The 18,945-nt window shown below is 46.4% G+C and overlaps 1 protein-coding gene across 1 annotated transcript in view; it reads left to right on the top strand.

The window, feature by feature from the left end:
• Positions 1-3,160: 3,160 nt before the first annotated feature.
• The window catches only part of LOC149351784 (cytochrome P450 4c3-like), a 49,847-nt gene continuing 34,062 nt past the window's right edge, over positions 3,161-18,945 (top strand). The window contains exons 1-5 of the mRNA XM_089581111.1: positions 3,161-3,413; positions 4,459-4,571; positions 6,757-6,842; positions 16,345-16,538; positions 18,327-18,396. Coding sequence (XP_089437237.1) covers positions 3,161-3,413; positions 4,459-4,571; positions 6,757-6,842; positions 16,345-16,538; positions 18,327-18,396 — 716 coding nt within the window. The remainder of the gene's footprint in view (positions 3,414-4,458; positions 4,572-6,756; positions 6,843-16,344; positions 16,539-18,326; positions 18,397-18,945) is intronic.

The following is an 18,945-nucleotide window of genomic DNA, read 5'->3' as shown; positions in this document are numbered from 1 at the left end:
TTGCACTTCTTCTCGCACCACATCCATGAGGGTCGCTGCTTGAGGCTGTGGGGAAGTTGGCAACTGTCGTCGTAGCTCCTCGCGGACGATTTCATGGATAACTTCCCGCAAGTTGTCGCTGGTGGTGGTCGTCGTGTCTGGACGAATTGCACAGACATAAGCAGGGGGCTGTACTGCCCAGGGGGCTGTACTGCCGAGTCCGGACGTCGAGGGTCTTCTCGATGGTGCAGGCTTCTTGTATGAATTTCTCGACGGTTTTTGGCGGCTGGCGGACGAGGCTGGCAAAGAGGTGTTCTGTAACGGCGCGCATTAAAAACTGAACTTTGTTTTCCTCGGTCATATCGCGATCGGAGCGGCGAAAGAGTTGCTTCATTTCTTCAACGTACCTGGATCCTGTACTCAAGGAGTCGTTCGGCTCTTTCTTCACGACACTGATGAATGTCTTCACAAGTCATCTTTGAATAGCCCCTATGTCGTTAGGGAATACTCGTGGTTTTCATACCACGTGCGTGCTGAGCCCTCCAGCGAGAAAAAGACGCGCCCTATTTTAGTCGTATCATCCGAACTGTTCAACGATGCCACGCGCTCACATTGGTTCAACCATTCTTCGGGGTCTTCACCTGGGGAGCCATCGAATGCTGGCGGCATCCGCGGCTGCTGGAGCACGATCGGAGTCGAAGTCTGTGACGAAACCATGGTTGACGTCGCGGCGTCTTTTCGTTGTTGGGTGCGGTCCGGCAGGGTCCCGAACTCACAATGCGCTCCCTGGAGACGTCGGCGGCTGGCTAAGTGAACTGGACTATGAAATTGCCTCTGACGAAATGACTGCACCGCAGCGACGCCGCGTACGACGAGAAGTTGTCCATCTCATCCGTCTAAAGCGCTATTATGCGCGCTAAAGGACGCTGTGTTTCCACACTCAGTGTTTATTTATACACAATCCGTTTTATTTCTTTGTAGTCGCCTTATCTGTTTTAAAGCATCGGGGAAATGCTTCTTTGAGAGGAGAGTAATGCCGCGAATCTTTGTAGTGTTTGTTTGTTCTTTTTTCCAAGGTGCCGGCATGCCACCTTATCCCTTTGTTTGTGTTGCAAGACGCGACCAGATTTATCTCGATTGATCGCATCCAGGCGGAGCCGCTTTTCCGTTGTTCCAGAATGTTCTAGTAACTTTGCACGCTTCATCTCGTAAGTTAGCTATCAGCTTTAAATTGAGCACGGCCGAGAGCGGTAAAAGACTATTCGACGACCGGCGAGCACGCTTGTTGCCATGCCGCCGCCAAGTGATTCAGTTCATTGTGAGCGCAAGTCAGCCCAAATAAATGGTTTTATTTAGATGCCATTATCGCTGTCTTTCTGCACTCCGGATTGCAGTCACCACTACGTGACATCTAAACAAAGTGATAAAGCGGCGTGCCGGCAGCTTGGAAGAATTAATAAACACTACAAAGATTCGCGGCCATGCTGCTATATGGCCATATGGTCCATACTGACGTCATAAAATTTCGTATGGAAGCGTATGGAATTATGGAACTCGTCATATGGAACACTGATATCTTCATGGACATCATGCTTCGGCGAAGAGCAGTAATCGACGGAAAATAACGCATTACGGAGTTGTCAAAAGACATCCTGGAAATTGTTGCCTATTTTTGCAATAAAAACATATAATAGCGGACACCTTCACACAGCGTAGAAAGCAGTTCTTCAATAAATTTGGTGTCCTAACCAATTTTCCCAGATTATGATGGTAAACAACGACTACTATTGTGTAAAGAGTCTGACATTACCGTCCCACCAACCTCGTGTGCAAATTTATGCGCCTTAAAAAAAAAAGCTAAATTCAAGAAACTGGAACATCTTATGTTTTTGTTCACTATTGCGTATGCACATTTCATATTGTGTTAAGGAAAATGAAAACAGTTGTGAGAACCATAGTTGTCGATCACGAGAGCTCTTGTCAGGTGCCATATGGGGGATGTCTGCGAACTAAATTTTTCCATGCGCCTAAGATAGGAGAATATTAAGCTGCAGTGTCTACCTTTGGCCATACTTCTGCTCCGCGTAATGAAGATAATTGTACACAGTCATTTCAGGCATTTGATGAAGCGAGTTGATCACCACTTGCAGTCGTTATAGTGCGCACTTAATGAGTGTGGAACCGCTTTGCTGGTGTCGTTTGTGACGTCGTAACTGGATCATGTGCTGCACTGCCTCGGGTACACACCTGTGTTTCAGTTTTCGGTTCCTCTTTTTTAATGCTATGAAATTATTCTACCATCTATCTTTAAAAGAACAAAAATATTTTCTGAAAGAAAGGGGATTGTAATAAGTTATAATGCTAAAATATGGGGCTATCGCCACGGTGTATTGAAGACAAAATGCTGAGAGGAATAAAAAAGTATGGTAGTTATGCTTAAACGCAAATTAAGAATTGGAAGGTTCAATAGGCGGGGCCTCTTTCTACAGGCCCCACCGGCATGTTATTCACAGGGCTTTCAAAAGCCGCATTTGCTTGAGGCATTCACCACCCTGGTATAAAAGCGAGCAAACGCAGCCGCGTGCATTGCTAGCAGTGAATCACAAAATCAACAAAACGCAATACTTTCCGTTCGGAGCTGTTGCAACACGTCGCCGTTAGTCGGTAAGATCTCATCGAGAAAGCTTACACCTAAGGAGGCACGATACGATCACATATCCAGACGAGGCAGGAGTCTGACCTTGCCGTCATGAAAGGGGGCCTTCCGAAGAGTTGTGCTCAGCGGAGGCTATCCGGGAAGGGCGATGCGGAACAGGCAGCTTATCGGTTCATCGAGGACTTCAGCGCAAGGATACCGTATCAGCCTCTGTGCGGTAATCAAAGGATATATCGCGTAATGTATTACGATGAATGCAGCAAAAGACAAAGACGGCAGTCGTCGGAGCGGGTGCCGGCTCACTGCGTCGCACGCAGAAATAGGTCAGCCGAGGGTGCAGGCAGGGACAGCAGCCGCGCCATTGCCGCTTTTTTTGGCTGCCCGTCAAATTTCTTGAGCGGAGATACGCTAACCACGTGATCGGGTAGTGATGGGGTCGTTGCACACGTATTTCAATGACGCCGTATATAACGCTGAGGCCAAACAAGTCCCCAGGAGACTAGTGACCAGCCGGAAGCGAGGAAGATGGACCTGTCTCTCGCGAGTCTACCTTGCTTCTTCCAATGGACAGCGCTGAAGATAGTGGCGACCTTGAGTGCGACACTTCTGGGCATTGTGGGCGCTCTCGTCGCGGTCATCTACTACCGCTGGAAGCGCACGCATGTGCACCTCAAGCACCTGCCAGGCATTGAAGACGAGTGGCCCTTCATTCGGAATATTATCACCCACTGGCATATGAAGCGCCGGGAAAAAGAGCACGATTTGGATTACAACGTCCGTAAGTACGGGGAATGCGCGACCCGCAAGCTGGCTTTTTGTTGTGTGGACGCATTCAGCGTAGACCGAGCGCAAGAACTTTTTTGCCTCTGTACACGCAGGATGTGTTTCGAACTAGAGAGCTGTGCGCGCTGCAATGAGGAAAAGAAAAAAAAATGATGAAGAGTACATGCTGTGTTGAGGAGTGACCCAGACTAGATTACTCTTTTTTTCGATTCAATTCTAAAAAAAAAAACGGCAAAAAATATAACGAAACAAGCTAACTTGTTTAGCTCAATAAGTGCTCAGCGTATACGAGCAAAAGTGTATTACGCAAAACTCCTGCAGAAGTAGATACTCTTAGTGTTATGACCGCTGGCGAATAAGCTTGTGTGAACGGTTATATAAGGTAGCCAATTCTACTGCAAAACTCGTGACAGCCGTAAATAGTAAACAACTGCTCGCGCAGCATTACGCAAAGTACGAAAATCTTAACCTGGATATCTATTGCGGGAAGCTACTCAATGTGCAACGCAAAGAGCACGAAACGCTCAAGTGTTGAGAGCCTTTAAGAATGACCGGCTTTATTTGACATCGGTATCGATGTCTTATAGACAAGGTATCGATGAAGGCCTTCTCTGGAAATGTGCGGTGCCTTTGTAAGGAATTCAAGGCACGGGAGTAGCAACATATGATGCTCGTAACCTGCTAATTATCTTAAAAACCCTGCCTGATGCTTTGAACTTCACAGTGACATTTCGCAACGTCCATCCTCTAAGAATTCACTTCGCGCCTCCAAAAAGTGGCGCTCGAATGAGTAGTTATGCAGCGTTCCAGTTTTGCTGGACCCGAAAAGCCATTCAGTTGATCATACTCCTGTAGGCAGCGTTGAGCACCGACCAAAAATCATAAACAGGAGAGCTTTGTGAGGATGTTATGCTAGACGAGTATATAGGTTTGGTGTACTACAATATCTAACAGAAGCCGTGTGCAAAGCTGATGATTCCATCAAAACATTTTCCCACAAATATTTCAGGACAGCGATTTAGTGGCACATTCTTTCGCAGTCTTCTTCGAGTACTTGAACGCTGGCTCCCAGAGGATGAAGCACCGACCCTACTTCCGGGCCTACATGGGAGAAGTCCCCTATGTGATCATCCACAAGGCCGAGGCGGCTGAAGTACGTGAACAAATTTTGGATTAGTATTTTTCTGCGAAAATAAGCTTCCTTGCTAATCTTGATTTTTGCTGAATTGCATCGAACAGTGTAAAAAAAGAACGATGGCGGAATAATTGAGTTGTACTTCGCACTACACATTCTACCCCCCCCCCCCCCCCCCCCCCCCTCTCCAAGCTTTGAAATCTTCAAGTGCGTGTTCTTTGCGGTGTAGTTGAGTTTAACATCGGTCCTTGGAAGATGATGATTATGCCTGAAATATCGGTTGCCTTCTGTTTCGAGTCTTCTGTAATAATTTTTCTCAGTAGACAAAAACATGAACTCTGCGTTTTAGATGACGACTGGGTATTTTATGCCAACGAAATTAACTACGACTACATCGTAAATTTCCCGCCCGACTTATCCTTGAAGCACGAAACGGCAAATGCCTTTGAAGGCTTCTAAGTGTAAGGTAATGTATTTTTATACTCTGTTTAACGTCATCGCTCACGCTTATTCCTTCTGCAGCTCAGCTTTCCAGGCTACTATTATGCACAAATATCTCGGATACCACCTACCCCCCGATCTGATGTGATCGACTCGCTGCTTCCACACTACTTCCGCAGCCAAACCTATCTCCGGGGTATCTTTAACGTGTGAATAAATTTGCCCCCGCGCACGTGAAACGTCAAAGATCTCTAGATAATTAGAGGTTTAAGTGGACTGAATATTTCTTGGAATTACGCACAGTTGCAATTAATGACCACCTTTTAAGATACGGTTAATGTTGTCGGGACCCAAGATCAAGTTTGAATAATAGAACGCTAGTTGAAATTATCCAAATCCACTGTAATGGGGTCGGACTTTCGCATGGTTGGCTTTTCCCTACCAATTGGCTTCAGCTCGAGCGAGTGGCCATCGTCATGGCAGCTGAGGTGCCAGCCTGTCGCACGAACTGAAGCCAAATGCTTGGGAAAAGCCAACCGCGCGAGAATCCGGCACCAGGGGAGAGTACGCTCTACTTGTTTGGCGTGATTCAATTCATAAAATTTTCTCTAATGTAGGTGGGGTATGCGGCATTCCGTTCTCGTGTGGACGAAGTATACTGGCCAGACGGGGAGGCGGGATAACATCCGTCTAAGGGAGCATGCCTCCTCTTCGAAAGGAAAAGAAGGATCTAACTTAGCTATTCATGGCAACACGTGACTGAAGTCCAATATTTCCTGAGACGCTCAATCTTTTCCGCCGCCAGCATTAGCCCTAGATAAACGTTTTTTTTTTATTCAAGAATGCTGTCGGTGCGTCAACTATCCTTGAGTCGTTTTAACATTAGAGAAGCTTTTTAGTAAGGAGTGATAGGGATGTTATGCCTCGAGTTCTGCTGGGCGTTTTTTATGCTGCAGGTCTGTACAAGCGCGTTTCTTCTTTAATACATTTTAATTGTAAGGGCGTATGTCTAGCGCCTTTTCTGTCTTGCAGTCCTGTTAACACAAGTTGAGTGTGGAATTTCTTCAAGCACGGAACGTCACCAACTAGCCCCGTATGAGATCTTGTTCTACGATTTATTTGTTAAAAAATGGCGCTGAACGAACCGCTGCAATTTGAATCATGTCTCTTTTAATAATATACGTATTTCGCATACGTCTAGATCATTAGCAACCCGTTGCAGGAAAATGACCTCTGAAGCTCTGAAGGCAAACAAGCAAACTGAAAATAAAACACGCAAAAGAAGATTTTATTTAAATCCGAACCTTTCAAACAAAGCACCAAGCATTACAACCTAGAGCTCTGCTTCACGCTTTATGTAGGTGCAACGATCTTTTTAGGCTCTTTGGCGAAGAGCTCACGAATGACATGAACAATGAGGAGTGTTCAATATATTTTACATTCAACCATCTTTCTAATTCACTTGGCTGAAGCTAGGTACCGAGCCTTGTATCAATATAATAAGTTAATTTTGTGCGCACGAAGACTCAGACGCTGTATTGCGGCCTAGAGTTCATTACAGAAGTTTCAGAAGACCGCATTGTGCGAAAATACATTGGCGTCTTCCCTGGATTTTATTGGTGCGTTAAAAAAGAAAATAGCAGTCATGAAATATCACACTTATTCTTGGAAGGTCATTACCGAATTCCAACAACTTTTGTTTCCTTTACTGCGTTGAACATTGCTCCCGATAACAACCTTTCTTGACTATTTCTTTATTCAGGCGGTCTTCAGCAGTCCAACCATGCTGGAGAAGTCAATCGAATACACATGGCTGCATCCATGGCTGGGAACTGGCCTTCTGACAAGGTGAACAATTTTTGTCCTGCTCCTGTAGTACTCTCGGAAGAAAAGAAAGTCCTTTTTTTCTCTGTTCCCACCTTGCATCGCATACAGACTATGTGGACAGAACTCGGTTTGTACTGGCTATCAAACTGATTATTGAGGCTTTAATACCGCGAAACCTCCTATGGCATGTGCAAAAGAGGGGATGAATGCAAGACGACCCATATGATGCAGATTAGAGCATTTGTCATAGATTATGATCTCTAGTATCGAATAGCAAAAGTAGATAAGATCTTCTCAAGGTCATTTAATTTTGAAATATTAAAACAGCGTACGTGCAGTTACGAGTACAGGAGCGTACGATTACACTGCGTGAAACAGTATAGGCCGGGTTGCCAAAATGAAACCACCACTTGTGCACAAAATTCGACATGGGACACACTTTTGTTAATTACATACCGTTAAGGAGATTTGGGCATCTGGAAATGAAGGTTTCAGCCTTAGAAAATTCCCGTTCTTCTTCTTGAAACTAATGTGAAAAGTACACCGCGTAGCATCTGAAGCGAAGATTCGCCATGTTTGCCTACATAAAGCACCCACAGTTTGACCACCTGTCAAAAGCATCGCAGATCGTTTTGCTATGGTCGGCGCTGGAACTGCCGTGGTGCATGCGCTGATACCTTCTTATGAGGTCAGAGACGCTTTAATATCTCCTTGTCTATATGCCAAGAGAACAAACTCTTTGTGAAAAGGATCTGAGGCTGCTTCGTTTTACTCTTTTCTTCTCGTTTACGCTTGCACCTCGGCTTCTTAAGTAGCAATGATAGGGAAGGCTTCTCGGACGTCACATCTTTTATCCTTCCCGCTTTCTTTATCGTTTAGCCTTCAATGCCTGGCATAGAGCGAGCGCTCGTGACGGCAAAAAGTATGTGGCACTTGATTTCACAAAAGTCTTTCCTGTTGCACGGATTTTGCATCCCTTATTTGTTTCCATGAGCCTGAAGCATTACAAAAGCAAAGCTAGGGTTGGCGGATGTGCTGCTAATAGTTGGGTAAGGTTTAAATGTTCGTAGCTAAAAAAGCAATAAAAACAAATGAAGAGAACTTAGCATGAAAATTCAAACTCAATACTCGATAATAATATTGAATTCTCATTCAGAACTACATATTTTTTTGCAATCCTACTAATATTTAGTCCCTTCACCGGTGGCTTCTTCCTCTGTATCAAGACAGGTCTTCCCGCTTTGCTCCCGACATTGACTGTTTCCGTAACAATTGAAGGAGATTCACACATCGCCTCTTTTGCGAGAGTCTGAAAATGTTCTTGCGAATACAATATTACGCTGTCAATATTTTGATGTCTCACATTCTTGGTGCCTGGTATATCCTTTCTTTGAGTAATGATTAGCCCGCGTTGTTATTCCTTGTTTAGTGCGCGCCAGTACTTAGTGATTACCAATGTATAATAATCAAAAGGCGAACTTGTGAAAGCCTCCTATGACCTCATCGGCAGCGCCAACTAAAATAAATTCAAGTCAGGAAATTTTCCTTCAGGAAACAGTGTTAAATAAAAAAAAGGTTCTCTATTAGAATGTTGGCGTCGATGCTTCGTGAGTACTGCGCTATCTTGCGCCAGATCTTTCTCTGCTTTGAAATGACCGCTAGCAAACACAGCTCTAACCAGGTCCCGTCCGTGACGTACTTCTTTTTGAGTGTTATACAATGCACTCGCCTCTGACGTGCGTTGCCAGGGCGCTCCACACTTGATATAGCTGCAAAGCAGGAGATGTACCGGGTGTTTCATCTAAAATGTTCTGCCATTTTTTTTTAAATATCGTTTTCAGTTAGATGAGCGCTTTATTGAGCATAGCACTGTCAGCGGTGCAGCGCATCAGAGTACAGCTAAGACGTGCCAACTAGTACGGTCTCCAACTAATACTGAGTATAGAATTTTTTTAACTACTACTATTAGTCTACTTAATTATTGAGAGGTGTGTAGCCCACCGCAAGTAGTATACATGTAAATTATTAGAATTTGGAAAACGCACGAGTCCAGGATTCTTGACCATCAGTTTTAATTGTGAGGACACTGTGGAATATTGTAGTGTACTCTTATGGAAATATCGAAAGTAATGGTACATTCTTCAGATCAGTAGCAAAATAACTCTTTTCAAGTTTGTCCATCCCTCGAATCGAGTAGTTAATATTGCCACAGAAAACAAATCGGGAACGTTTTTGACGGCAGAAAAAACGTTAATAGGAAAAAAATGCAATGCCACCGGAGGACATAAGTGGATGTATTTATTGTTATAGTGGATCTTACGATGTATGAAAAAAAATTTGTTCAAGAACACCTTCCGTTGAAAAATGCGCTCGTCCGATATTTGTGGTGCCATGGCGCAATGCGCCAAAATACATGGGCTTTCAAGCAGCATGCAGGCAAGCAACCCCTCCGGTGCTCGTAACTGGCAGAAACAGCAAAAATTTGTGATTCTATACCGGCGAGGGTAACTGCGTTTTTGAAACTATAAAAACGGATATAAATATTACTTATGGTTGGCTACACGCCTCTTAATAATTCAGGAGGCTAACGGTTGTAGCTAAAACGTCAGCCGCGCAATATCAGTAAACCACCTACTAGTTGGCAAGTCTGAGCTGTATTCTGTTGTGCTGCACCGCTGACAATTCAATGCCGAGAAAGCACTCTTTTAACTGAAAAACCTTATTTTTAAAAATTGTAGACCATCTTAGTTGAAACACCTGGTACTGGAAGGGGTCGCGAAATGTTTTCCGAAAATTTTGAACGACGTGTGTATTTGGAATTCTGACCCTTCATTCTATAGTATACCTTGATTCGTTTCATCTTCCGGGTTGACTGAATAGCGAAAAAAACAAAATTTTGGTTTCCCAGCGCGCGTCCCCCTCAACTCACAGCAAACGTCATTTTAAGAAGCCAATCAGAGGCTTCTGTCGTCAACACAACATGGCGGCTTAGCGAGGCTTGTTGAGCCATAGTTGACCGAGGTTACATCACCATATTGACTCGAATGTGGCGTCACAATGACGTCACGCCAGGTAATTCGTCACAATGACGTCACGCCAGGCTGCACCGTCGCCTGCTCAGAACGAGTCTGCTAGCTGTTAAGCTGACACATGAGCGAAAACTGGGCTGGCGCGCCGCACCAGTCGCCACTTGCGAACTGTCGCCTACTGCAAGCAGGGACACACGGAGCGGCAAGCATCTTTGCGCCACTAGACTCAAGCCCGGCCCACACCCGGTGTAACACTTTGCCACCGCACACCAGCGCCTGCGCGCTTCTCCGCTGCTGAAGTTCCCACCAGAAAAGACAAAATAGACAAAATAAGACAAAATAGCGGCGACAAAGCATGCCTGCTCATGTAGCGCGCTTTCGGCACGGCGCTGGACGCGGGCGCCGGGCGACGAACTGCACTGCTCTCTGGCTACCCTGGTCGTCGCTAGGCCTGTTTCGCATCGAAGCCGTGGTGGAGAGCGCTTCGGCAGTAGCCTGGGTTATAATCAAATGCCTGCTCTTGGCATCCCTTTACTGCAAACATCATCGTCTCACAACAAAAAATATGGTCATTTTTGCGGTGCGCTCGGCAGCGGAGCTAGCGGACGCCAGGCGCTCGAGCCGGACCGCAACGGCCGGGCAGCGGCCGCTGAGCGGCGGTTATGGCAAGAAATTGGTTCGTATTACAGTTGCTGCTTCTACCAGCAACTCGGCATTGTTCAACGATCCTCAAAAATGTTCTATTTTCCACACTTCTTGCTCTTAGAGTTTATTATTAACATTAAGAACAATCTTTAGCGCATTTTTATGACGCCAGCGAACGGGATCCAGGCTTGCCGGCCGGCCTGCAGGCTCGATGTATTTCACATTCGCACCAGAAAAGACAAAACAGCCATGCTATCAGAAAGGCTGCCTGCTATATTCGAGCAATGACAGCATGCCGAGCGTTCGGCAAAGACATCGCCTGCGGGCGCGCCCGGCGATGAACTACGAGGCTCCCCGGCGGACCTCGTCGTCGCTAAGCCTACCTGGTTTCGCATCGATACCGCAGCTGAGGGAGCTTCTGAACTGGTCAGCGCTGTAAAAGGTACTACTCTCATCTCCCCTTTAACTCTGAACCTGTCCCATAATATAATAAAATAATAAAATAAAATGAATTAAAGATATGCTCAATTTCCGCGACGCCTTCAACAGCGGAGCTAGCAAATGCCAGCTATGCGAGCGGCGACCAGGCAGCAAATAAAACGGCCATGTGATAAAATTTGCTTGTATCGCAGTATTCAATACTGCCAGCAAATCGGCATTGGCCAACGATCTACAAAAATAATTCATTTTTGCCATTAATCTATCCCGGGGCTTGTTATGAACATAAACAAATAATACTAGCGTGTTTTTCTGACGCCGGCGGCTGACAGGCCGGCTCCGAGAAACGCGCCCCAAAGGCATTATGACGCTGGCGCTCTGCGCGCTCGCATTCTGCCGCTTGTCAGTGCGACGCTCCGCGTGCGGCCTGTCATTGACATCGCTTGGGCGCAGGCGGCGAGCTGCTGTCGGTCGTTGTTACAACGTTCGCAACGGCGCGTCGCGCGCCCGGCAAGTATAGCAGTCATGCCGAGAGCCCGCGACACCTCTGCCTGCGGGAGCCCCGACCGTGAACCTCCCGAACCCGGTCGTGAACTCCAGTCCTCATCTCCAACGCAAGGGGTGGGTTGACTCGCAGCCCTATCCGCAAATTATGCCTAACCCTCTTCACGCTTCTGGAAAGCATTTTTCTGCAGCGAAGAACAAAAGCGCGGAGCAGATGCGCGCCGCGACAGCTGACTCGTACGTTCGTATCGAGTTCATGTAAACAGAAAGTTGTCGAGATGGGCTGCCCTTGCTCAGCTCGATTCTCTGACTCAAACCGCCGCTGTCAAGAAACATCACCTAGATAGGTTCCCGTAAGGAAGGCTATATCGAGCCGCTGATACTGAAGCCACGGAGAATGGAGAGCAGAACCGAAACCGACACTGGTCCCAGGTCAGTGATTGATGTATGGCCACGCGCTGCAGCTTAGCGAAGTACAATTACGTGTGCAAATAATTGGAAAACTTTGTTTCACATTCTGAATTTTTCATAAAGCTATTATTTTATGGCAAACGAAAGCTGAAGATATCTCTACGTTTCTAAAGATCTTAAGATGACGTAGTCGAGTAATGCGTTTGCCGGCTGACGGCGGCGCATGGTCGTCGCATGGGCGCATATCTCATGAACGCAAAAAGGCAGAGATTTCGAACGGGCTTTATTGAATGGAGACTCAATATTGAGCCGAAATATTTCGGTATTCGCATGTCTAACGTTTATGGAAGCAGTAAACATTAAAACCGGGCCGCTTCATTTTCTTTTCACAACCACTTGAATGCTTTGAGTGAGTGCCTTCGCAAATAGGCCCCTTGAGAAACGAGCAGCCTTGCTCATGAAGTGCTATCCACTGAGAGAAAAATGAAATTATCGGAAGGATGCCAAAACTTTTTGAAGCAAAAATTGACCAATACGCCTGTACCGCTGTGGTACGCGTTCGACCAATGCTGTGTGACCAAATGGTACAAGAAGTTTGGCACTACCATACTACACCACAGTGTACACACTACACGCAGTCTTAACCATGAATTTACAATACGGGACTGAAGGGAGGAGGCGTGTCTCGCTGGCCTCTCTTCTTTCTGGAAGACACAGCATTGATCTCGGTTTCTGGAAGACGTAACTTTGCTGGATGGAGCTGGGAGCTACGAACACAGGCCTGTTGCCTTCTTCTCAGTTATAACTTACACAGAACTTGTCACTTATAGTGGCGGTCTCTACTAAGTGTTATCTATTCAAAATGAATGGGTACATAACATTTCTAGGTATTTAAATGCGCACTTTAAGAAGAAATTTGCGACGCACAACTCTGCCATTGGTTTCTTTTATCTGACGTATCAGTTTTTCTTCGAAGCGAGCCAAATCAAGAAAACAATCGAAGTGAAATTGTACTATAACGTCAAGCAAATTCCTACATCTTCCTTTTAGAAAAACTGAGATAACGGAAGGAGTCCCGTAACGGCCAGAAAACTTGCGTGCAAATCTTATTTCAAATAGAACATGAGCCAAATTCCCTCGTGAGTACGTACGGTCAGCTTGGGCCTCATAGGGTACACTGTCTTCAGCGTGGTTTTATTTATTCCAGCCCAACCGCTGCCTTACGATCTACTCAGTAGCATATGAAGAGATCAGCGGAAGATCTTTAAGACGACGTTAAAGGGCAACTGCGGCGATTTTTCGATGTTCATCGATCGATATGAAATTTTAAGTCCGTATTCTTTATGGTAGTCTGATATCTCATGTAAAAATTCGCACCTGAAAGCGGCGTAGTTTTTTCGCAAGCGAATTTTAAAGACAAGCGCTCCTCGACGCGAGCGGCACCCATTGATTGAGCAACTTCGACAGGCCACCCTGTACTGTGACGTCACTAGCGTGTCGGCGTGTTAAGCTGGTCGGGCGCGCGCTGGCGTTGGCAGTGCAGGGGAAAACTGAAAATTGATTTTGAGGAAAGTAAATGACGCAGTAACAGACACCCGAATCGCGACTTAAGGGAGGAGTGAAAGAAGAAAGGAAGAAAGAGGTGCTGTAGTGGAGGTCTCCGGAATTATTTCGACCACTGTGCAATTTCGCGCCATTTCAACGTGCCTGATGTGATGTGTACGCCAGAGTGATGGGTCACGGCAACTTCTGGTGGGCTGTGCGCTGCACAAATTCTTCATCAGTGACAACGGGCGTTTTCTACCATAGGTTTCCTAGCGATAAGAACCTTCGCGACAATTGGGTGAGAGCTGTCCGCCGTGTCAACTGGTTCCCGAGGAATCACTCCCGCTTGTGCTCGGAACATTTCGCGCCAGATTCGCGCCGGAACATTTCGCGCCAGACAGCGTGTACCTCAGAGGGAGCTTTGGACTCGCTAAGGCTTCGTTCAACTGGCGCTTGAAGGCAGATTCTGTGCCAACGTTATTTGAGTACAACCGCCCATCGGAGCGGCCAGCTGAACGAAGCGCGGCCGTCAAGAGGAAGCGGACCACAGTGAGCATGCTCAAAGTACGTTGGATTGTAGAACTGTAGCTGGCGTGAATTCATTTCCAAAAGCTCGACGTCGAGACAAAGCTTCGCAAAGAGAGGACTGTTGGTGATGTATTCCCCTGTAAGGACGTTGTGCACCGCGGCAACGTTCCGGCAACAGATTCTTTCATCAGGCTGGGTCGGCCGGCACTCGCCACACGAACAGCTATCAGCGGGAGCATCACAATAACTTTTGTTCTGGCGACTGTGTCACAAATACATGTACGAGAAATGGCTCAAATACTTACTTCTCCGAGTTCAGACCGTCTCCATGCTGCAGGTGACGCGGCCTGTGGTGTGACTCGGCTAGCTCGCGCGGCGGTGGATCATACCTGAAAGGCGACTCGTCCAGTCCGAAATCGTCGAATGAGTCGTCTTCTAAAGACTCGCTGGTCTTGGAAAAGCTGTTCTCCGCGCTTCAGTCATGTCGACAGCGCGGCTCCGAACTTCGCAGCGCGGCGAACACGCTAGTGACGTCACAGTCAATACCGCACGAAGGCACCTCCCCGGTTTCGATTTTGCGGTTTCGGTTTCGAGTTTTCCGTTTTTTGGTGTTTAAAAATTATTTTACGGTTGCTTTTGAAAACCTTCTATCGTACACATTACAGGAGATTCTTAGGAACATAAAACAGCCATTAACTTAGAATGGCTTAAAAATCGCCGGAGTTGCCCTTTAAAGAAGGGATCATAGCCCCGTCACCGAAGAAGCAAAGACCTGCCTCCACTACATGCAACTTTAAAATGTTTAGTTGGGCTAGTTGGTATTTAACAGGGTATACCGAGGGGCCAGTTGGTCAGACATCATGCTCAACGAAAACGTAGCGTGTTCACAGGACGAATAAAGGCGAGGACAGGATGAGTGCTACACTTACACCTGAATGAAAACGAACAACGAAAAAAACGTCGCATCACTAAGCAACAACAAGCATGAGAAAATCTTGAAAGAATGCAAAAAAACACCAGCAATGATAGCCGAAAAATCCGCCAATAAAACAAAAACGGAAAGAAAAGAAAAAAGAAAAACTGTGAAAGCTCATAACGACTATCGTGCAAACTTAAGAACGTTTTAAAAACTTTCCTTCTTTGTCCAAGAGATAAACAGAAGGTGTGCTAATGCACGTGTTACTACTGCGTTTCCCCACTTCATGGGCTTCCAGAATTTCCCTTGCCATTTGACCTTCACAACGTTCTAAAATCTGAGTGAAGTTTAGAAAAGGAAGGCAACCTGCGCAGTTCTTGCAGTGCTCCGGCAAGTGCTCACCAGCTTGTAGACGAAGGGAAGATGAATGTTCACCCGGCCTTATGTTCAGATATCTGCCCATCTGTCCAATGTAAACACTACCACAGCGGAGAGGGAGCTGATAATTGATGCAGTGGCGCATGAAACGTGCGGCTTCCACACACTGAATATTTTTCTCGCTCACGGTCTGCTAAACCACATGGCCTTGCAAGCTTAAAGGGTGCTGAAAACACAATGTCGACACCAAATTTTGCTGCCACTCTCTTCAAGTTGTGCGAGAGCTTTTGTACATAAGGCATCACCTCAAACTTGCTTTTTTGGTATTCTACTGGTGCATTTTGCTGAGGTAACAGTGTTTTTTTTTGTAATTTTTTCCCTGAGAGCTTCTGCGACTTCCACAATAACATCGGCAGAGAAGCCAGCGTTCCAGAGTCTTTGAACCTGAGTGCCAAAACTTAATTCCCCTCTGTGAGGACAGGACTTGAGGAGTGCTGACTTAAGAAATGTGGTTCCAATGACTCGCTCGTTGAGCAACCACATCAAGCCCATTTGCTTTTCGCCTCTATTGAAACGCGGCTACCGCTTCCGGGATTAAACCCGGGTTTTTCGGCTTAGTAACCACTACGTCACCGCGGCTGGTAATTGTCAAATCGAAACGTAAGTTACCGTAGATGTGACTGAACTCAGCTCTTCGCATAAATCGCACTGATGTGCTGTCAGTTTTTTTATTTCTGTCTGATGCATATAGCTGTGCGGCGCAACCTTTAGATATGGCGGATTTTTTACCGATCTGTTTGTAATCTTGGCTTGCTTCACTGCTTACTAAGCTTGCTAATCATGGCTGACTTCAAGGAGGCAACAGGCTGAGCCAAGTGCCGCTAATTTCCCCGTTTTATGAATCGCGAAAAAGGAGACAGAATTAAAAAAAAATATATTTTAGTTTACTTCAGAATGAACAGACTTCCTGACATTTTCATCCGGAAATGGACACTCTATTTGCTCCCTTCGTTAACCACTAGCAAATGGATCATTCGGTTAGAGTGAGATCGCTTGAAATGCGGTGTTACGCGCATATGACATCAGCAGTTCGACTCTTGCACAATGACTACTTGCCGGCGCTATGCAGTACTGGCACAAAGTGGAAGACGCGCAGGCGTATGCTGACGCCAGCGTTCCACTTCCGCATCCTGGAGGACTTCCTGCCTGTTATGAACGAGCATTCAGTAGTGTTCAAGGACCTACTCAAGGAGCACGTGGGAAAACCTGACGGCGTGGACATCGTACCATCGGTCGCTCGCTGTACACTGGACGTCATATGTGGTGAGTGCCCCGATGTTATCCACCTGCTCGAACACTCATCACCTACATTATAGAGCGCTGACTCGTGGTCATCATATTGCACAGTATTGACGCGGGTCACAGGTAATGTGACGGCGGTCGGGCACTCAGGCGCTACAAACGCATTTACAGATCTTACTTCGTGCTTCAAATAGCTTTTACAAAAAAAAAAAACTGAGAGTCGATTTGCGTGGTTAAGCCAAATGCGAATTAGGTGCGCTAGCAGTTCGGATTTCCCTTCGGTTTCGGTGTTCAGATCCAGTTTGCACGGATAGAAGTTGTTCATATAGCGATAATGGGTTGATGCGCTTAACAGCGAAATTGGTCATTCTCTCCATTCAAAGGTCCCTGGGAGTCTTCCTAGCACTCCTGGAGCAGTAGTGCAGCGGTCAAGAGATGCGACACTGCCCTTTAATGACACTTCCTGCCATCGCCAGGTTGCTCTTACCGAGCAGCCTCTCATGACTGAATGAGCTGCCGCCTGACACGGTGGGCACACTGCTAGGTATATATACCTGGGCAGGCTGCCTACGCCCCCGTGGACAGGTGAACAGCTTGCCACAAGTCCGACTTCAGACAAACAAACAGACAAACACACAACGACCAAACGCAGGGAACGGCCACTAGAAGTGCTAGCGCAATAAAGGACCCACCTGGAGGATCTGTTGCTGATTTTCGTATTAGGGCACAATGACGCTGCTTGAAAGCGTGTGAGTCAGCGTTAGGTGCACTCCACGTCGTGCTCGTTCAAATTTGAAACAAAATCTTGAACTTCTTGGCAAATCTACTTACCCGCTGATCACTGCTTAAGCTAATTTTGGACCCGTAGCGGTTAGATTAACAACCTCCTAATATAATGAATAATTATTTTAATTAAATGCCGCAACAAGGCCTGTGGTTTTATCAACCCAAAAGAGTTGCATTTCAAGAACGGTTTTGCTCTTTGTCACCAGCTAAGGGGTGAGAATTAGCCGTCTGTGAAACGCAACAAAGATTTTCGCGCTTCAGGGAAGAAAGACAGCCTTTATCATACTAATTTATTTGTTATAAAAATTATACTAATTTTATTACTTCACAATCCTTAAGCCGGATGGTTAAAACACCCGCCATCCGACTTTATTGGATGATCATTCAATGGTCAAAACATCGGTTAAAGCAAGCCAAGCTTGCTTGCAAAAAAATCAAGGACGGCTTAGCGTGGTTCGGCCAAATGCGAAATAGGTGCGCTCGTACTTCGATTTTCACTCCGGATCCGGTTTCGGCTCCAGGCACGCTTTAAGAAGGCAACATGATAGCGGTGTGTTCTGGATCCGTTGCCCACGGATGGAAGCTGATGAAGACGGCGATATACAAAGCATAGCGTGAGAGACTGGCAGATAAAGAAGCAGGATGTTCGGCTGCGGCGATTGCGTAGTGGTCTAATGTAGTGGCCAGCGAAGCTGATCTGTTCGCGCCGCCGCGAGTTCGAAACCCAGTCGCGGCCATATAGTGTTTTGCCATAAAAGGTTTTACATAACTGGCCTCAAAGCCTGCTAGCAGGTTGCCCACAACACAGTTGGAAGGCTCCCACCTGCCCTGAGGCTTCGGACAAACATCGACGAAACCTGAGGTTGCAGGCGTTTTTGTTCTAGCGCACTAAAAATTATTTGAGCCCGGCCCTGTGTCTATACGCTTCATACGCCATGTTGTGAAGTTTTGCAGCGTACACCACTACGATGGCAGAAAGCTGAAAAATTAGGCCCAGCAACTGCCGTGCTTTTATCTACGTAGAAACGGCTATGGGGACATGCGTGAACGCCCAGCGGTGCTCGGACTCCAAGTACGTCCGAGCGGTACTGAGGTAAGTGTAACCATCACTCTCTTTGATTATTGCTGGAGCGCAAGCACGCTTCTCGTTTGCACCGGCACAAATTGACAGTATTAAAGAAAAAAAAAACGGATTCGACCATTTAAATGTATTATATAAGTATCTTTGGCGCAAAAAGTACTTTATTTTTGAGGAAATTCATGAGAACTGATGTGCGAGTCATACTAATCGAATAACCAATGAGCGCCGGCATGTCAGTCCCTAGGTGACATGCCGGCGCCCATTGCCCTGCAGGATTCCGGCATAGACGCTAAATTATCGGGCTACAGCACCTTTCAGGGGTGACTCTCGACATGCATCCTGGTGAATAAGGCTTACACCGTGGTTTAGGTCGACTTAGAATTGAGCACCGAGCAAGAATATACAATGATCCGGGTACTGCCTCTCACACGCGCGACCCGTCAATACATATCCTCAACATATACTGCCCTCCGCATAAGTCGCGTGTAATTTTCAGTGAAATCTTCCCTCGCGCGATCAAAATGGCAGCCAAAGAGCCTCTAGTGATCGTTGGCGACTTCA

Source organism: Amblyomma mixtum, chromosome 3 (assembly GCF_055824585.1).
Source record: "Amblyomma mixtum isolate Tamu chromosome 3, ASM5582458v1, whole genome shotgun sequence".
Lineage (NCBI taxonomy): Eukaryota > Metazoa > Arthropoda > Arachnida > Ixodida > Ixodidae > Amblyomma > Amblyomma mixtum.
This window is presented reverse-complemented; position numbering and strand designations above follow the sequence as displayed.